At 35.4% G+C, this 20,815-nt stretch overlaps 1 protein-coding gene across 11 annotated transcripts in view; it reads left to right on the forward strand.

Annotated features, from left to right (window-relative positions):
• Nucleotides 1-20,815, forward strand: part of DMD (dystrophin) — a 1,046,893-nt gene that overhangs the window by 637,193 nt on the left and 388,885 nt on the right. For all 11 annotated transcript variants that reach the window (XM_064706931.1, XM_064706854.1, XM_064706864.1 and 8 more), the window contains one exon: nt 13,120-13,295. In XM_064706931.1, the coding sequence (XP_064563001.1) occupies nt 13,120-13,295 (176 nt within the window). The remainder of the gene's footprint in view (nt 1-13,119; nt 13,296-20,815) is intronic.

Genomic DNA, 20,815 nt, shown 5'->3' on the forward strand with positions numbered 1-20,815 from the left:
TTTTGCTCTTAAAATTTGTATAAGTGATTTATCATCATTTCAAATAAGAGAAATCAGCAACACTGTTCTTGTTTTGGGATAGCTTTCTGGTTTAGATTTATAGATCTGTTTCTTATGCCTTGCTCTTAGGGTTCAAAACACTTCACTTGAAACCCTTTCTTTTTGTCTGACTTAAGTTTCTAATGGAAATCAGGAACACTGAGGAAAAATAGTATTTTAAACAGGATCTCTGTCTGAAGGAATTGTGTTGTCTCATGTCTCTAGGGTGTCTTGAGGAGTGTACTTTATTTACAAAAGCTGTGTTCTCATTTAAAATCTCATTGCGTTATGCACGTTATCCCTGACAACACTTCTGGGAAGTATCCTCCTGCCATCAGTCCTGTGTGGTTATTTACCCGTACAAATAGATATCTTGGTTCACCACTGAAAGAATAAATTATGTAACTTCAGTCTTTGCAGATTTTCTAAGGACTAATGCATTATTTTTGACTAGTATCAGGAACTAGGATATTTCAAACAACCAAAAAAAAAAACCCTCCAAGCAAACAAAAAATCCCCACAAAAGAACAAAACCCAAAAACAAACCAAAAAAATTTGGGTTTTGTCATGCTTTTACTTCACATAATCCTCTTTATTTCTATACCCTTCAGAAAGAACATTGAGCCTAGAATAAGGAAAAAGAGGGGGTCTCATTCATCTGAAAGGTGTGACTAAATCATGTTTTGCTTTATATTCTTGTGAATGCCCAGTTTCACATAAAAGAAACTGCAGAAACTCAGTGAGCTCAGACTCCTTCACCTCCACTTGCAGGTAGCTATTTCTTCTCTTGGTAGAGCTCACTGCAACTTTCTTCCTGTCTGAGGGCTGATATTTTGTTGATAAGAAATGTATAAGGAAAGTGGAGTTTGACAATCACAAATTAAGTGTCCTTAATTGGGAAGTAATCAAGACTTAGAGTATATCTATGATGCAAAGTGAAACACCTGAGATGCTTCAAGACTGGCTTTCACAGAAACAAGTATGTGCTTAAAATATTCCCAAGTGTTTTAGCATGTACAACAACAACAAAGAAAATCTTGGTGTAGGTTTTTTGCAATTACAACAGATTTAGTTTGCTTTTAATTACACTCTTTGTTTCCTTTTTTTTTTTTTTTTTTGTCTGGTCATCTGTCTGGGATGATGCGTTTTAATAAATTCATTAATTTGTACAAATTCATGAATTCTTTTATGGGCTGTTATTTATCCTGGCTTCCTATCTGTCTTTATGCAAAGAAATAGTATTTACATCTCTTTGATATTATTTGCTCTTTTCTGATGTTGCAATTAGTTATAAGAAAACACTTTAATTTTGCTCAAGGACATGTATATGAGAACCACAGATTTAATAATTATGATGGTGTAAGCATTTTCAGATGGTAGCTTCATAATAATATTTTATTTTGAGACTATAACTCCAGGCAGACTCAAAGTAGGTGATTACTGAAAAAATAAAAAGTCTTCCTTGCCTCTCTTGGAAAGTGGAGAGCAGAGAAGCCACCAAGAAGGGGCTGTGAACCGTAGATGAACCCGTTTTTCCCTGTGGCTTCAATAATTTAAGCCTTGTGCCTAAAGTGCCTCTGACTTCCCTGAGCACAGAGCAAGGGTCGGAGTTGTGCTGTAAGCCCTCCACTCCCGGGTGTTCTCTGGCCCTGCTGCTCTGGGAGGGCTTGGAGGGACTTTCAGCCTGTTTTCCTGTGTGAATGGAGCTTATGGGATTTCAGTGTCTGTTTTCAGTCTCTGCTTCAAACTGAATCCCATATTTGATTTTGGTCCCCATGCCCAGAACAGTTGTTTGTTGGGGTAATTCCTCTGAGACATGCTCACTCAATCCTGTGGCCTCTAGTGATTCTGCAGAAAAACAGAATAATGAAGGGGATTTTATAGCCAAACAAATATTTTCCTCTTTTATATTAATGTTAGGATTTCATGGCCAGACTTCTGCATAACCTATGCAATCTATGAAGTGCATTAGAGTGAATTGAAGAAAAATACTTTTTTGAGTGTTAAAATTACCATGAAACAAAATTATGTGCAGTTAAATAAATATCTTGGTCAGAATTATGCAAAAAACAGTAAATATTTAATTCTGACCAAAATATTTGTAAAATACACTAAGTGCAGTTAGAGTTATTAGCATTTTTAAGGGAGAAAATGAGGTTTGAAGGCTGCAAAAATCACCTGATTTATGCTGTTTCTCATATTTCCTACTGATTTATTAAATTATTGGTAATATCTAGCTTTATCTAACTTCTTAAATGGAAGTTTAGTGATTGACTGAAAAATTCCGTCAATCTTTTCTCTTCAGCAAAAATCAATATATTTATTTTGAACCACAATAAGTTTTTCTATATGGTAACCATTTTTTCCTGCTGTGAGGGATGCTGCAATACAGAAAATATCTTTATTAGTTCTGTTGAAATATTGACTAGATATCTAGTATGGTATCAATTCTGGTGACATTTGCACCTGTTTATTCTTATTGTAATATTTTTAGTATAGATACAAAATAAGCAGACAAAATCAGATATATATGTGGACTTGACATTTTAAAACTTTTTTTAGGAGAGATTGATGTGCACTTGAAGGCTCCTTTTTTGTAGTAAAACTTACTTTTCACTTGGAATTTTTTTAGGGGTTGAACTGAATATTTTTACCTATGCCAGTTTTTTCTTGGGATGTGCCATTCTTTTGTAGTTTTAATATAAAATACAATAATTTAGGTTTCCTAATATGTTATTATCATTTAAAAATGAATTCTTTGAAATCAGGTGTGCATTTAAAGCAAAATTTAATGCTGATTGAAACTATGTCCCAGCATAGAAATTCAATGTTAAATGTAAATGTAGAGATTTGTGAATAAAAACAAAGGTATTCCACAAAATCCTCTAAATAAAACTGCTGGTTTCATAAAATATATTGGTTTTCCTCTGTGTAGCACCTTGCCAAAAGAAAAAAAAAATTAGAATGCAGTAATCAAGTTATCTTTCTATTATTATAGCACTTTTACAAATTGCATTTATGCTTTTTAAAAATACCAGAGTTAATATAACTTAACATTAATATAGCATTTGAAGATAGTTCTCATTCTCAGATGATTGTATGGATGTTGATTGGATGTCATAATAATGAGCTGCAACTGGCAGTGGGTTAATTCTGTTTTGTCTTCTCTAAACATGGGAAGGTGTACTTAATTACATATTGTCTACAATTAAATACTAAAGTTATAAAATCATAGAACATCCTTAGTTGGAAGTGGGAGTCCCACTCTTGGCCCTGCACCTGACAGCCCCAGGAATCACATCCTGTGCTTGGGAAGGTTTTCTCAATATTTCTTGAGCTCTGCCAGGCTGGTGCTGTGACCCCTGCCCTGGGAGCCTGTTCAGTGCCCAGCCCTCCTCTAGGGAAGAACCTTTTCCTGATATCCAACCTAAACCTCCCTGACTCAGCTTCAGGCCATTCCCTGGGTCCTGTCAGTGTCAGCACAGAGCAGAGATCAGTGCCTGCCCCTCCTGTTCCCCTCACAAGAAGCTGTGACTGCACTGAGGTCTCCCCTCAGTCTCCTCCAGGCTGAACAGACCAAGAGATCTCAGCCCCCCAGGATGGGGGCTACACCAGTGTAGAGCAGGACAATCACTCCTCTATAATTATACATTATCCATAGAAATGGATAATTATAATTAATGTATAATTACACGTTATCCATAGAAAGCAAAAGGATTGCAATTTTTACTTAAGCATGACTCTCGTGTGCAATGTTACATAATAGAAGTACAAGGGATGTTTTCCCCAAAGCCATTTTGCTGGAATCCATTTCAGAGTAGTACCAAGTCTCCTCATTGTCTATCATTCAGGGAAGCTGAGCATGTTAAAAATGTACAACTTCATACTTCTGCTTTCTAAATTTCTATGGGTCAATAAACCACCCATAACCTCTATTAAATATTTCAGTAAGGGAAAAAAAAAAAGAACCAAGGTTTGAGGGTTTTTGTTTCTGTTTGTGACAAGTCTATGAAATAGTGATATCTTCAGAGAGAGAAGTAACATTTCCTGAATTGCTTGTTTCCTGGGTCCCCATCTTTAGCCTGGAATTCCTCTGTTTTCAACACATATTTCTCTCAGATTTGATACAGTTATTTCAATTTTAATATAACCTCTTGTTGAAGATGTGAGAAGAGCCGAACTGAAATCAATTGTAGTCCAGCAGAGAGTACCTAGTGCCTATAAAAGTTTATTTTTATTTCTAACTCTTGATGTTTTAAAACAGTCTGTTTTTCTTCTCCTAAAAGATTAGGATGTAGGGGTGCATGTTTTTCACTGAAAGAAAACTTTATTAGAAAACATATTGATTTGTATTTTGCAACTGTGGTGCTGTTCTGAGAAAAATGTTGAATATGCAATGAACATTAGTTCCTGAAAGTCTTACTATGTTTATATTATGAACTACTTTGAAGCAAGCTGATGAATTTAGTAATCAGAAATGAAATTATGGGAATATGTAAATCAGATATCCCTTGAGTAGCAACACTGGCATGCTTAGGAAAGCATTTGAATTAATAAAAGATCAGACCCCAATGCTATAATTATACTCTGAAGAAGGAGCAAGATGGATCCATAGGCTAAGATACTGAGGAAAATGAAGCATAGCAGAGATAAGAAACACCCCAGTAGTAGTTGTAGGGAGTAAAGCCAGTCTACTTAACTGAACATGACTCAGTTGGGACAGAAACGCTCTTCTCAGCACTAGAAGAGCTAAAGCTGCAGCTCTTAGGAATCTAGAGTTGATGGAGCTGTGAAAGGCAAGGGAAGGTCCAGCAAGATCTAAAGAGAGGAAGAATGAGGATGATGTGGTAGCTGCTTACAGACGGGTGGTTTGTCATCCATCCCTTGCCCCTGACATTCTCCTACAGGTTGGTCTCACTCGGAGGCTTGAGGCAAATGCTGCCATGATGGAGACAGGAGGAGGAGAAGCAGCAGGTAGACAATTAATCAGAATCCTCTGGTAAATTATTTGCTAGGGTTTTTTGGGTCTATCTTAAGTTCAGGACAGTTGAGCTTATGCTGTATGATCATTCCAGCACTGGGCAGGGAAATAACTTGGTTGCTATAATTAGATTTCTTCTTTTTCTTCTTGAAAGTTGAGTGTTTCTGCTGGCTTGGTTTATTTTGTTCTGGTTTTAACCTAGCTGAAATCTCAGGAAATATTTTATTTTTGCCTCCTTAACTCACTGAACCAATATCCATGGTTTGGTCCTATTGCTGTATTGCAAGGCTATAATGCCATGATGTACAACAGGTAAATTGTTAAGTGGAGCTGTCCGTGGTACCCAATACCATTTTACTGCCTTTGCACTTGATGCTCCTGTACAGAAGCAGTTTCAAGCCTAAACTGATTCATCCCCTTGCCTACCACAGTAATTTTCCACTACTGGGAAGCCACTTTTCTAGGCTTCACATTTCTTAGGATACATTTATTCCTTTATACCTTTCTATAATTGCAGCCAAGCCAGTGTACATTGACTACTAGTCCAAATATTTTTGCCATTCTTTTCTTATTAACGGGCAGAATAATATTAGTAGTAGGTTTTTCTATTTTTGTCTGTTATGTGACTAATTTTTTAGTTTTTTCAGAATAAAAAGTATCCAGAAAAGTTTCTTGTATCTGTCAAAAATATATATTTTAAATATTAATGAAGGAAAACAAACACATGAAGATTTTTTGATTGAAAAAAATTATGTAAAATTTCAATTTACTTTAAAATGAAATGTAAAAGATATAGATGAGAATTTCAACAGAGAGGGTTATATAAATACATGTATACAAATATAAATATATATATATATATATGTCATTCAAATACTTGAAGGGGGAGATATCTGCAGTAGCCCATTGTAAAGGGAAGCTATAAATGTCCAATACCAGAGAGTCAATATGTATAGCTTGTTCAATATTTCCAATCTGCTTTCATTTAATGGGTTGAGTTTTTCCATATCTGGAAGCACTGACAAATAAAAATCCATAAATTTTAAAAGAAAGAGGTAATATGTACCGCATAAATATAATGTTTGAAAAGAAAACAGGATGCTAAGGCACATGTGTATATTCCAGTGCTGCTGAGTTAATGAATAGAGATAACACTTTCCAGGTATAGATGCCATAAGAAAGCAAATTGAAGTTTTCTAGATTCTGATGCACAGAAGGAAATAACTTGGATTATGCAAGGGTCTGGATAGTTCTGTAAGAATCAGGAAAATCTGTGAAATCATAAAGGTGCTGTAACTGTTTTTAATTTAAAAGAAGAAAAATAAGTTGCTTTAAATATGACAGAAAAAATTAAGAACTACATCCACATTGAGTTGGATTAAAATAACTTATTTAGCTAAAAATCTTGTGATATTAAGATAAATCCATCAGTATTGCTGATAAACATGGTATCAAATTATGCCATATTGTATTCTGTGTAGAGGCAAATTAAAAAGTTTTTTGACTGAGCATTGTCTTCACATTTTGATGCTACATCAGTATGGAAATGAATATATTACAGTGGCATTCAGTATTGTGTGCTGCAAAATCAGTGTGTAGGTTTTTGGACTCAGAGTTGAATTTTATGTGTTTAACCTGAAGCATTATAGTTAGCATGCAGTAGCAGTAGAGTTTTTGCAGGAAAAAATTTCCCTTTTTCTCCCTGCAGTATTTCTAAATCAGTTTTAAAATTAAATTGAATTAATATACTAATAAAAAGCAACTGTGTCATTATGGCTAGAAACACAAAATAGACCTCTGGTCATGCACTTTACAGTTCAATACCAAAATGACATTCATCACAATTTTGTGTCACATTAGAAAGAGACAAGAAATATGAATTTAAAGGGATATGGCTCATTTTTACAATTACATCACTGGAAAAAATGAGAAAGTGATTGTTTTTTGGTTTTTGGTTTTTTATTAATTATCCGGTTTATATCTTTATCAAACCACATGGATTTAGTATGATTGCAAACTATCAGAATTTGAAGACAATACTATTTATCTTATAGTTTTTAAGATTTTTAAGTTGCCAAGGTCAGCTCTCAGCTGAAACAGTAATATATAATTTTTTTCAATGCTTCTAAGCCACAGAGTGTTTTTGTGGTGAGTTGACCCTGGGTGGACACTAGTTGGCCACCAAAGCTACTCTGTCACCTCCCTGCTCAAGTGCACAGGAGAAGAAAAGAATACCATGAAAAGCTCATGTATCAAGATAAGTACATGGAGAGATCCCTCACCAGTTGCCATCATAGGCAAAGCACTCTGCTTGAGGAAATAATTGTATTTATCTCCAATTAATTCAGAGCAGGACAATGAGAAGCAAAACTAAATTCTAAAACACCTTCCCTCCATCCCTCCACACACTTCCTAGGATTTTCTGCACTCCTGAGCTCTCTAAATCTCCACCTCCAGAGATACAAGTGGATTGAGAACTGCGGCTCTGATTTGTGCATCACATATTGTCTCTGCTGCTCCTTCCTCTGCAGAGGGAGAACTTCTCACAGCCTTCCCCTGCCGCAGGATGGGACATTCCCACATGTGCAGCTTGGGAACAGATGGCTCCAGCATGGAGACACATGTGCTGCCAGCCAGGCTGCTCCAGCATGGGCTCCTGTCTCCATGGGGCTACTGATCCTGCCAGGACCCTGCTCCAGCACAGACTTCCCACCAGGCCACAGCATTTTTTTGGGCATCCCTTTGCTCTGGAGAAGATCCTCCAAGGGCTGCAGGGGCACAGCTGCCTCACCAAGGTCTGCACCAGGGTCTGCAGGGGAACCTCAGCTCTGCACCTGGAGCAGCTCCTGCCCCTCATCCTGCACTGACCTCGGTGTCTGCAGGGCTGTTTCTCTCACATATTCTCACTCCTCCCTCTCTCTTCAATTACACATGATTTCATTTCCCTTCTTAACTACATTATCCCAGAGGTTCTCTCAGTGATGGCTCAGCCTTGGCCAGCAGCAGGTCCATCTTGGAGATGAACTGGAGATGAGTTTGGAATTATATTTTATAGCAACAGAGAGAACAGCAGCAAGAATCTGGAATTACTGTAGCAACCTGGGGTGTGAAGTTACTAAGCCATAGTAGACTATTGCTTTTTAAAGGCCAGCAGGATAGACTAAAGAATTTCTGTAGGTAAAATAATGAAGTTTCCACTTTTATGACTTGTCTTCTGAAGGATGGATTTCTCCCTTTCTAGAGACAAAAGGCACAGTCAAAGGATAAAGTCTGGAAGAGATTAAAACTTTCAAATAAATCTGGAACTCTTACTGAGTTTAGAAGCTTTTGGCAGTGTTTAAGAAGTTTTATATCTCCATTTATTTTGTTAAAATATACAACTGTGAAGCAGAATTGTACCCAACTTTCTTTATCTATACTATCAGTCATGGATAATATAAAATCCATCTAGGGAAATAGTGGCCCTCATGTCTTCCTAACTATACAGCCCCAAACTGTAGAAAAAAAAAGAATACAGAAAGCAGGATAGAATAGCCATTTCCTAAAGCTCTCCAACAAAGCAATTTGCATACCAAATCAAGCAAAATGTTTCTATGCTTTATAAGCTTTTTAGATAAACTGTGGCTTAAGCCACAAATAATTCTATTTATAATTTTTTTTTCATAGTGAGAATGAAATCTCCTTTTAATTTTACAGTATTTATTGTATGTTTAGAAAACAGGTCTGCAGTAATTTTCTTTGGTCTGACTTCTCATGTACAGCTGATACCCAAAAACAGAGAACATAAACCCAGGTCTGCTTTATAGGGAGAATCTGCCCAGAGCCTACTGTCACCTCTTTCAAATACTATTCCTGGATAGGGTTGCTATCAATATTCAAGCTATTATACTTCCTATAATTTATGTTGAGAAGAAAACATTTTCCTTTACATTATCGTCAACTCCATAGCAAACAACTTTTTTCACTATTTTTCACTTTTCCATCTCCATCAGCTATCCTGAATTTCCATAATTCATAATAATACTAACAGAATAACCAACATAGTGCACACCAAGCAACAAATATTTAGTAGCTGTTGGTCACAAAACAGTTAGGAAACATCGTATACTCTTTGTTGATTGCTTTAATCCTAACAAAGTGCCAGTAATGTATCTCCAGATTAAATCACTAGGGTTTAACTGCCTAGAAAATTAATTTCTTCCTTATTTCTAATAGAATATTGAACAGAGGTGCATACTCTAAATGGGTAAATTCATTCTGGTAACCAAATGCTAGCAAATTGTTTTGGGGATAGTTTTCCACCAGATGTTTCCACGGTTCTTTGATTTATATTGTTGCATCTGAATTGACACTCTTATGTCAACCTTATGGTTTTATGTGATTTAAAGCAGAAAGGAAATTTATGTAAATGGCTGAAGATTAGAACATAAATGTTGAATTTAGGACTACAGTTTTCTTAAAGTAGTGCATAGTACCTTTAAGTGCTTTTGGATCTGTACCTTACACTGCAGGAAGGAGAGGCAATACATTTTTTTCCCCTTAAATAATTTTGTGATCATTCATTTTTTCTGATAGAAATTAGCTTGGTTTTGGTATTTTTTCACGTTGCTGCAGGGCTTTTCCATAACAATAAATGTTTTTAAATATGTTTGTTAACCTTAGATACTAATGTAAGTTGTGAAAAGCATCTTTGTGGTAATAACTCTGGGATGAGCATGTGAGATGTGGCTTTGAGTAAAACAGTTAAAGAACTTTTGTTCTCTTCATAAAAAATACCTTTTAAAAATGTTAATGTCTTCACGGGAGGCTCTGCTTAGTGCAGTATCCATTACCAACAAAAATCTTTTTCATGAGCTGTGGAATCCAGGAGAACTTTATCAGTACATGTGTTTCTGTTTAATCATGTTAAAAGTGCTAAATGCTTAGAGTACTTGAAAAAAAGCATCTCAGATTGAGTTCTTTATGGTGATCTGAAATGCAGATGGCCAGAAATCTTCTCTCATGTTCTGGTGGAAGTTCACACTTCTCCTTCCTACACATCCTGTTCCCATTCCAGCATTAGAGATCTTAAGTTCTAAGACCACCCCTGCCATTGAGCTAGCTATTTTCTTTTCTACTTTGTAAGTGAGGCCTATTACATAATATGTCAGAGGATAAATTAAAAAATTCCTTTGTTTACCTTTGTGTCAAGTGAAATAAGTGTGGCAATCATGTACTAGTTGCTCTTTTGTGTTTGTGTATGCTGAGGGAGAGAGAAAACCTAATTTAAGATGCTGTGAGTACAGGAAATAAGCTCAGAGTACTTGAATGAGCTTTCACTTAGCATTTCACTTCACAGTACTTTACTGACTGGTTGTTGTTTCTGTCATTTAGAGAAGTGAATTCATAGATAACAAGTAATTTCTACAAATTTTGCTTCTAAAACCTCCAGAGTTCCAGAAGTAGAATTTCCCATCTCTGTTCTTGCTTTGATCTCCTATTCCAAATGATTGGACCTCCACATATGAATAGAAACTTTGTTCTGAGTTGTTTTTTCAGTAAGTGGTCTGGATCTTAACTTCACACAGGTGCATGCAGTAGCACAAAGGTCTCAAGTGCCTTGCTGGAAATAAGCTACTTAATTTAATATATTTTTTCTCAAACTATACTTTGTTATGATTTACCCTTGTAATACTCCCTACTATGCAATGCAAAGGCTCTAGTGCTAAAACCAATGTGAAATACAGTGAATATGTGCAAAAACTATGTACTTATTTTGAGCTGGGCATTGCCAAAAGGGAAATAGGTAGTGGAAAGACCAAATCAGACTTGCAAGAGTAGACAATATTTGCATTTAGACAAACAACCTACCCATTGCTGCTATTTTTTTCTAACAGTGAAATCATGTATCTGAAAATAATAGTCAAAAATTTGGGCTAGGTATTATTGTATTAATGTGCATTGCAGAAAGAAAATAAGATCTTATATCTCTAAGTAAGAGGCTTTTATGTGTCTATTCTGGCTCTTAGAAAACCTTGCAGTTTCTGCTACAAAGGTACCTTAGAAACCTTACACATTCCCCAGGCAAAGCAAAGTGTGCTGGGACACTGTGGGGCAGCAGGGTGCTGGGTAACATGACTGGACTGTCACATAGCTTGCAAGGATCCTGCAGAAAAATATTTCTCATCCTATCAAAATATAATAAAACAGGATGCAGATTACTGCCACATTATGCTCGTCACAGCTACCTCTTATTCTGAAACTGTGGGGCTTCAAAATAGTTTGGAAAAAGATCCCCAACACATCAGCAGAACAGATTTTACTGAGAGGAATCTAAGGAATAATTTGGGGATGGGGTGTGTGTGTCCTGTGACAACCTAAAAGAAATTGTGATAAAACCAAACAGAAAGTGTAGTAAAAATAAGCTAAATCTCAACAGTGCAAGCCTCTGCATCAGCTACAGCCCCTTGTCCAGGACTGTGGGCAAACACCACCACACACCTGCTGACATTGACCCCTGTGCCCCAGGCTCTGCTGGTGTTGGTGTTCAAGCTGTCCCTGTCAAATTTGTGCAAAAGCTGAGACAGAGCATTCAACTGACCCAATGCAATTTAATGCATTAGTAGCTGGAAACTGAGTTTGGTCGTGTTAGAACAAGTTAACTTCCAGATTGGTTCAGTTTGTGAACATCAATCATAACCTCGTGACCAAAGATATATATTAAAAAAAGCATAAGGAGTAGTTATGCTCATCTTTTACATTCCTGGAAAGTTGTATCCTGCCAATTTTAAGAGTTTCTTAAACAAATTTTATTTAATGTTAAAATGCAGGTTTACTGATTTGCTCTGCAATTTATGCTATGTATTTAGAAAGAGAAAACAAACATATAATTTTATATTGGAGTATGATATGCTGAAGTATTTGGTTTCCTCCAAAAAAACAAGCTTCAGCATTTTACTTGAAAGACTTTGTATGGACATAGGATTCAGACACACTTTCTGAAGTTGTGAAAATCTGTCATAAGTATGAATACCACAGTGTAGATTGCTGATGTTATTTCAGTTCCTGCTTATTTTAGCAGTAAACTGTTGAAAATTATTTTACACTTTTTTGTTTATATATTCTGAGGAATTCAAAGGAAATACTCATGCTCTAGTGATGACTAAAAATATGAAAATATTGATTATTCATAGATATGAACTTGATTCAACAGGCATACAGTGTTACAATCTAAGCTACAGATTCAGAATTCTGTTGTTTTTAAACATGAAGTAAGGTAGCTGCAGGAATTCCACAAGAAAAATTATTTTTTTTTACCCTTCTGCATAAAAGATGCAGAAAAATGTATCCCAATGCATTTAGTAAAACTTGAGAATGGCCCATATTGGTTATCTTTTGATAGTTTTTAATTCTATGTGTAAATAGAAACACTGTAATAATTTTTCTTAGATCTGTTGTTCTCCCCAGTCCTATTTAAAAAAAAACTCAAAAAACAAACCAACTAACAAACACCAAATTCCAAACCAAACCAAAAAAACAACAGCAACAACAAAACCAACCTCCCTCTCCCGCAAAAAAAAACAAAAAAACCAAAACCCTAAAGCAAAAGCACAATCAAACAAACAATCAAAACCAAACAAAAAAACACATGAGTGTTTGGCTTCTCACAATTGGAGAAGAAGATGTTCTTTAATGGAATCAGAAGTTTTACAGTCTCTGCTTTCCTGACACTTTTTATTTGAGTTTATAGCTAATAGGAATTTTGCATATTTTGCACCTTAAATCTTACAATGCTTTGTAGACTCTTTTTTGTGATATATACCTTTGGATGTGTCGAAGTACATTTGTTCATAACTGCTATTAATTGATGTGTAGAGTTCACTGTAACGCTCTCTAGTAGACAGCAATACAGGAGAGGATAAATGGCTGCAGAGATATACTGAAAGGTATTTGCTACAAAATAATGAAGTGTCCTTATGTCTACTCATCTTGGGTTTTTCATTTGGACTTCAGAGGACAGCAAAAACTTTCACCTCTTTCCATCTTTCTAGTATGTGATGAAGAATTTTTTTCATACTTAACTTTCTTATGAAGATGTGAATGTGTTGGGTATTTTGCAGGAGCTTCAGGATGGCATTGGGCAGCAGCAAACTGTTGTCAAAACATTGAATGCAACTGGTGAAGAGATTATTGCGCAGTCATCAAAGGCAGATGCCAAGGTGCTGAAGGAACAGCTGGAAAGTTTGAATAACCGGTGGAAGGAGATCTGCAGACAGTTGGTAGAGAAAAAAAAGAGGTAGGTTAAAAGAGGGTAAAAATATTGTGAAATTATTTTAGTTGTTTTAGATTTGATTATGGCTTGAAATTTCAAAGGACATCTCAATATCTAGAGTTTTTGAATTTAAAAGGAATTATCAGTATTTTAATCTTGAGTCCTATAAATTGTTCATACACTATAATTTGTTTAATTTTTTTCTACTTACTCCTGTCAGTGACCACCACTCCCTTCCAGACTCCATATTTTTATCTTTTAACCCCTAATGTTTAAAAGAACTAAACAAGCATCCAAAACTGCTCAATTTTAAGTAGAACAGTACAGAATTTACTGTTTTATAATCTTTCTGTTTGATTGCATGTCATTAAAACACATCTCTGTAATACTAATACTACCTTGGTTAATTCAAAAAGATAATCCTAATCTATTTAATCTATAAAAATCAATGCTATTAACATCTACATTTCATAGGCTGGATTTAAAAAAATGGATTTATAAATTTAATATTATTTATGATGACTTTTAGATAAATTTTATTCATGTAGACACAGAAGCTAGAGTGTTTGAGATAACACAAAAAAGTTTTATAGCTTTAAAACAAGAATTTCCAATATAAAAAAAAAGTTGCTGTTAAGATAGGTTTTATTAAAGAGCATGTTCTTAATCTACATGGTAAGTCTAACTGGATATGCCATTCTGCTTTAAAATACTCTTTTCAGAGCCACTGGGGCAAAAAAGCCGTGAAAATGTTTACTAGCATCAAAAAGGGAGTGTCTTAGAGGGTTATTACTGAGCCTGAACATCATTAAAGTTTCACTTGGAACGTGTTATCAGTTGAAACAAGCTGCCTAAGGAAGTCATTGAGTCACCATAGAATCACAGAATGGTTGAGGTTGGAAGGGAACTTAAAGTTCACTGAGATCCAACCCCCCTGGCATAGACAGTGAAACCTCTACTAGATCAGGTTTCTCAGAGCCTCATACAGCCTGGCTTTGAAAACTTCCAGTGATTTGAACTCCACAAACTCTCTGGACAACCTGTATTGGTGTCTCACAACACAGAAGCAAATAATTTCTTCTTAATATCTAATCTAAACACTCCCTTGTTTTAAGACAATTCTCCTTTATCCTATCATTACATGCCCCTGTGAAAAGTCTCTTTTCAGCCTTCCTGTAGCTCCCCTTTGGGTACTGGAAAGTGCAAAAGGTTTCCCAGTGGTATTTAGAAGACATGTAGATGTGTCCCTTAGGGACATGGTTTAAAGATGGAAGTACTGGGTTAAGGGTTGGAGTCAATGATCCTGAAGGTCTTTTCCAACCTAAATGATTCTGTGTTAAAAGAAGGAGATGCAGCTAATAATCTATAGCTGTCAGAAACTTAAATAATTATTTCTGCTGTATTTCCAGGTGTTGATGGCACTGTTATTTTTTACACCAGGGAGTCCTTGGCCTTTAGTTGTCCCATAAAAAGCTGTTCTTTTGTACATTGGAAACTCATCTGTGTTTCCAAGCATTAACTTGTTATGTAAGTGCAAACACAAAATAATAACACATCATTTTAACAGCCCTGTAATCTGCTTTGGCAACACAAAAGAAAGAGATTTGTCGTTGAGCTTTGTCTGAGGACATAAAATATATTCCTGTTCTGGTTAAGATTGCTATTGTTCATCCCTTCATATATCGATAGAAGTGTCTAACTGAATGTTCTTTCAGCTCAATGCAGTGTTAGAATATTACATGGAATTTCTTGGCACATTTTGCATTTTAAGGAAGCCTAGGATTTGTTAAGTGAGAATAATCCAATTATGTTCCCTAGATGAAGGTTCTTAAACACTTGCACATGTTGTCCTCCTTTTTCAGTATGTTGACCGATTGGTTTGTTTTCCTCTGGAATGACAGCTTGTGTAATTTAGAGGAAAATGATTGCAGAGACCTCAGTTAGTGAACTTTGCATGAATAATAGCATTGCACCAGGAGGAATACAGATAGAGTTGTGCTGCACTGATAGAAATGTTCCTGGTGCACTTTAGTGAGACTCATGTGCATCAGGATGCTTCTATTCACCTCCAAGTATTCTTGGCTGTGCCAGAGACAGGGAATGCTTTTTGCTCCCAAGTCTTGGAAACACATCCTACCCTAACTTCTGCCACCACACATGTGGTTTCTTTTCTTTTTCTTTTCTTTTTCTTTTCTTTTTCTTTTCTTTTTTCTTTTTCTTTTCTTTTTCTTTTCTTTTTCTTTTCTTTTTTCTTTTTCTTTTCTTTTTCTTTTCTTTTTTCTTTTTCTTTTCTTTTTCTTTCCTTTCTCTTTTCTTTTTCTTTTCTTTTTCTTTCCTTTTTCTTTCCTTTTCCTTTTCCTTTTCCTTTTCCTTTTCCTTTTCCTTTTCCTTTTCCTTTTCCTTTTCCTTTTCCTTTTCCTTTTCCTTTTCCTTTTCCTTTTCCTCTCCTCATTTTCTCTTCACTCTTCTATAGTGGATTTTCAAAGCAAAGAAACTAATTGACAGGAAAAAGTTGTGTCTTCTAAGTAGGTCTCAATTATTGATGAACCTGGGCATGAAAAGACCACAGGCTTATCAGATGCACAGTCTTTATATAACCATGGTGACATGGGATTTGCATAACTCTTATGCTTTGACATCTTTTAGTTTTTCATTATTTGTCCTGATTTGGTTTTGGGTAGTCATATTCTCTCTTTTTAAGACTTGAAACCCATGTCACCCAAAATGCTTTAACTTATCCTTAAGATCAAAGCATGAGGCAAACAAAAGGTGAAGGAAGTGGCCTCTACTTACAGTCCAAAGTCCTGATATAGTTATGGCATTGTCCAATGCATAAGTTGGTACTATGTCAAATTTATTTAAATATATGAGTAGAATATAAATTAAAAAAATATGTGTCAATTGACAAGTTTGATTTCTCTTTTTCAGAACAGCTTAAATGGACTATTGAAAAAAAAAAAACACCTGTAAAGTCAGAATGCTTATACTGTGACTCGCATAAGTTTTAATAGTCCTTTTATTTTTGTCAACGTTTCCTAAAAATTAAATCTTTGTAGTTAAAATAATGTTATTAAAATCAATTTTGAGAATGAGAAAATAAGAGGAACATTTTAAAACTGTATTGAATGGAGGTGATACTGAAGGGAGAGCAGACCCGGTATAACACATCTTCATATAATTATTTCAAATAAAAAGAAAATAGATATTAAAATTTAGAACCTTCTGTAAACCAGAAAAGCAAAGTGACTATAATAATAATAATTTTAATAGGTTTCAATTTTTATTCTTTGTAGTTAATACATTATGCTCTGCTTTAAAGTTAATTCTCAGTAGCTCAGAGTAGTGATCAACTGAAACTTTGTTTCCTATTACATTTTTTTGCTCAGCCAATCTCAAGATAAAGTGGCAAGAAATTAGCAATTGAATGGATTCCAGAAATGAAATCTGTTAGTGATTTCAGATTCAAGTATAATGCTGCTAAGCATTATTTGGCAAGGAAACTTTATATATTGTAAGCTCTGTTTTTGCTATTTTCTTACCCAAATGAAAGAAATTGATTTTGATAATCCTACACAGTTTTACATGAAGTTTTGAACTTTTATGTGGCGCATTGACAGTCCCTTCTGCATGTATTTTTCAAGCTGAATTCAAAGATCAATTGGGGCTGAGGGGAGGAGGGAAGCAATTACAGTAGTAACAGAAAGTGATACAGATATTTTTAGGAGGTGCATGAATGTGAGAAATTTGTTGGAGACATGAGGTGCATGGTGACATTTCCAAGAATGCTGATGACATTATGCCTCAGGTAGTCAAAGGCTGAGTTGATAGTGGGAACTCCAAAACTGAGCAGGTGGTCAACAAGTGGCAGATGATCTCGAACAGAGACAAATGTGAGGCAAGGAATATTTCACGCAAACAGACTATCCCTTATTCAAATGATGCTGAGCTTGTTACAACTCCAGAAAGTGATCCTGACCTTATTGAAAGTGTTTACAGGCACAGGATGGGGTGGCAGCAAAAGAAAAAACTATGGTGTTTTGGGTTGCATCAGCAAGGGTATTACAAACCAAAAAGAAGCTGTTTTGGTGATATCAGACACTGTGGTGTACTCATGTTGGTTTCTGTGTGCAGAGCTCTGTGCATGTCAAAGGATATGAAGGGCACACAGAAAGTATTCATGGGGGGAGGCCGATTAAATGAGCCAAGGTTTGGAGTGGCTGCACTGTGAAGGGAGACTAAGAACTCTCTTCAGTGTGGAGAGAAACCTCAGGAGGGTTATGGCTGAGGTTTACAAAGTTGAACTGATGGGTAAACTGTAAGTGGAACAAAATGTTATTGACCTGATTCCTCAGTACTTACAAGGGAAGATTCCTTGTTGGAAATGTAAGAGATGTTAAAATGGATTTAAGATTTACGTTGTGATTTCTGTATATCTGAGATGTGCCACAGAAGGTTATGGAGGAAAATATCATCACTCAGCCCTATACAATTCAAAACCTAGTGTCCATGGATCCTGGGAGAGTATGAGGTGAATGAAGTAAAGAAAATTCCCATCTTCTGTGTTCCCCTTAACCACCATTTCCTGTCCCCAATGCTGATGGCTCTCTGGGCTTTTCGGAAACACTCGGGTATTTTTCTTGTTCTGGCGCATTGATTATATTTTGGGGAGGAGAGGACAAATTTTACAAAATTGCTTTGTCAGTTTTCCTGAGGTTGTATGGTTAAATGGTCTACTATTTATTCATAATACTATCACTGAATGCAGTGAATAAAGACCCTGTAAATTCAAAATATTTCCTGTAACCACCATGAACCCCACGGTTTCAAGCTGACTTGAAAAGGAAATATTTAAACAAGATATAATTTAAATGGTTTCACCATGTTAATTCAGTTTTCATAAATAATTTGGAATAAATAATAAACTACCTGAATAATAAGGAAACCATATCAAAATCATGATATTCTATAAATTGCTGAAACTGATCATAGGTTCACTAGTTGCTAATAATAATCTCAGTGATGGACTGACAGTTTTAATGAATAAGAATTATTTGGACTACAAAAGGTCAAATTAATTAAAAACAGTCAAGAAAACAAACTAAATCTCAAAACAATTTCAGGAACTTGTACTGCTCTTCAGTAAAAAGGAGCTGATTTTCAGTTTTAAAAGGTCAAATGCTGATCTCAGGCAAAGCACAGACTTAAAATTGACTTTGAATCTCCTTTCTTTGGTACTGAAGATCAAGAGGTTATGCTTGAGTTATGTTTGTGTAGGATGTTATCTTCCACTTGCCTTTATCTAAGAGTTTCAAAGCTGTAGAAGTTTGAATTCAGTGTTTAAAGTTTCTGTATCTTGCAGTCTAATCCATCCCGCTAAGAATTAGATGAAATGTAATTTTAGCACATCTAGTCATTTTATCTTACTGAAAACTTTGAAACAGACCAGGCAGTTGAATAAAGTGGAACTTGATTGAAAGTCTGATACACTGGTAGTTAGCAAATTGGGAATTTAATTGAGTTTTTTTTAACATTTTGCTACAAAAGACATGTTTTTGGAGAAGTTGGAGTTTGTACTCTAGTACAGCATGACTCTGAAATTGAGACTTTGGAGACCACGGGAAGTCACAAAGACCCTTTGAATAGATGCTACTAAGCCCAGACAAAAGAGGGGAAATACAAAGTGTCTGTGTCTCCCTCTTCATACTCCAGCAATCATTTTGAATACTGAATCTTCTAAACTGCACCAACAGAAGCTTGCTCTGCCTTTTCATCCCCTGAGACACATCAGGCCACAGCACGCTGTGTCTGCTCTGAGACATGTCTCTGGGACATCTGAGTTTTGGGTGATTTAGGGATGTGGTGGTTTGCCATCAGGGCCACAGTGTGCAGCAAGCCCCAGGGCTGGGCTGCTGCTTGGGGCTGCTCTTTCTGGAACACGTGGGCCAGGCAGGGAGAGCCAAGGGAATGTGCATGGGAGGAGAAGCAACATCTCACATGGGAGCTTGAGAAATGGATGACTCATGAATGAGGCTCTGGAAAGACTTGTAACAGTAATGCTGGTTGGTCTTTTTATTTTTCACTTTTGAGAAAAGTTTCTTGTGTAATTTTTGAAAACAGATGCCCAGGAAATAATTCCTTCAATGTTTCAGAAGTAATCAGTTTGGGGTTTTTTAGTCATCACGATCTGACATTTGTTAAAATTGGGTTCAGTTGAATGGAAGAGAATTTTTCATTATTTTAGCTGCAAATACATTTACACTTTTAATGAGTTTGAACCTGCAGACTGCCTGTTCAGATCTCTACCCAAGCGAATTTGAAGTAATTACGGAAAGAATGACAGAACAAAGACTGTTTACCAGAAGATGTCCAAGTACTTTCCTGAATGCAAAAATACAAGCTTTCTATTCTAAGTAAAAATTAATTGTTATGAAGTAAATATACTTTTTAATATTTTTATTCAATATCTTAGGTATTCTTTTTCTTCCAGAACATACTAACTACAAGTGATTGTTTTCCTTTACTTGAAAACTTAGCATATTGAAGGCTGTGATTATCTTCTAGTTGCAGTTTAAAAACTGGTTTAGGATGAAGAGATTTTATGACAGTTATGTCAATAAATATATTTTTTCTTTACAGCACATAATTAGCTGCATATTGATACAATTTTCTTTTTTTGACTGTCCAGATTTCTTAAAATGAATCACTAGAAAAGAATTACTGGCATAAATTTGTATTGTGTTTACAAACAGGTTAACTAAATGTCTTACTGTTTAGTATTTACATCTAAATATGTTTTCGAAAGTTTATGTGCTATTTTAATTTCACTTATTTAAAGTTCTTTACCCTAATGAAGCATATTTATCCATTCTTTAGAGAAAGAATGAAAATTAAATTTTTGTTGGTAAATATTGTCTCTACATTTTTGTTATGATTTTGGTGGCCTCATATTCTCAGTAGCAGCCACTAAATTAGTTCCTAATTTTAGAGACGCAATAAATACAGAATTGACACCTGAATGTTAAAAAAAGTGAAAGGCACCAAAATATTATTGGACTTACAGATGGGAATATGAATCATAAGTGCAGATCTGTCCTACTCCTATGATTGTATATTTTATTTCTATAGCTGACACCTCCTGAATAAATCCGACATCACTCGTGTGCAGTTACAAACTCTAAACATCTGACGTGTTTCACTAACTGTTAAAGGTTGCTATGGTATTGCTATCACATTGTTGACTATAGAGAAAATACTTGAACTGCCATATATAATTCATGTGGTTTCTTAACACTGTACATGGAAATACAAACTTTCTGATATAGGCTGTGAATGTTTATGTAGTAGTTAACAAATAGAACTAAGGATTAATGATAGTTTGAAAAAAAAAATCTTTCCATGTTATTTTGGGGACTAGCATTAGAATTTTTTATTTATTCGATTCAATAGTGGTAGGAAAACTAAACCCTAATCTATCAATTATCATATATACAAAATGCAGTAAGGAAAAATAACTAATTTACTACTTAGTATTAAAAACTGAATAT

The sequence above is a fragment of the Zonotrichia leucophrys genome, chromosome 1 (assembly GCF_028769735.1).
Source record: "Zonotrichia leucophrys gambelii isolate GWCS_2022_RI chromosome 1, RI_Zleu_2.0, whole genome shotgun sequence".
In the NCBI taxonomy this organism is placed as follows: domain Eukaryota; kingdom Metazoa; phylum Chordata; class Aves; order Passeriformes; family Passerellidae; genus Zonotrichia; species Zonotrichia leucophrys.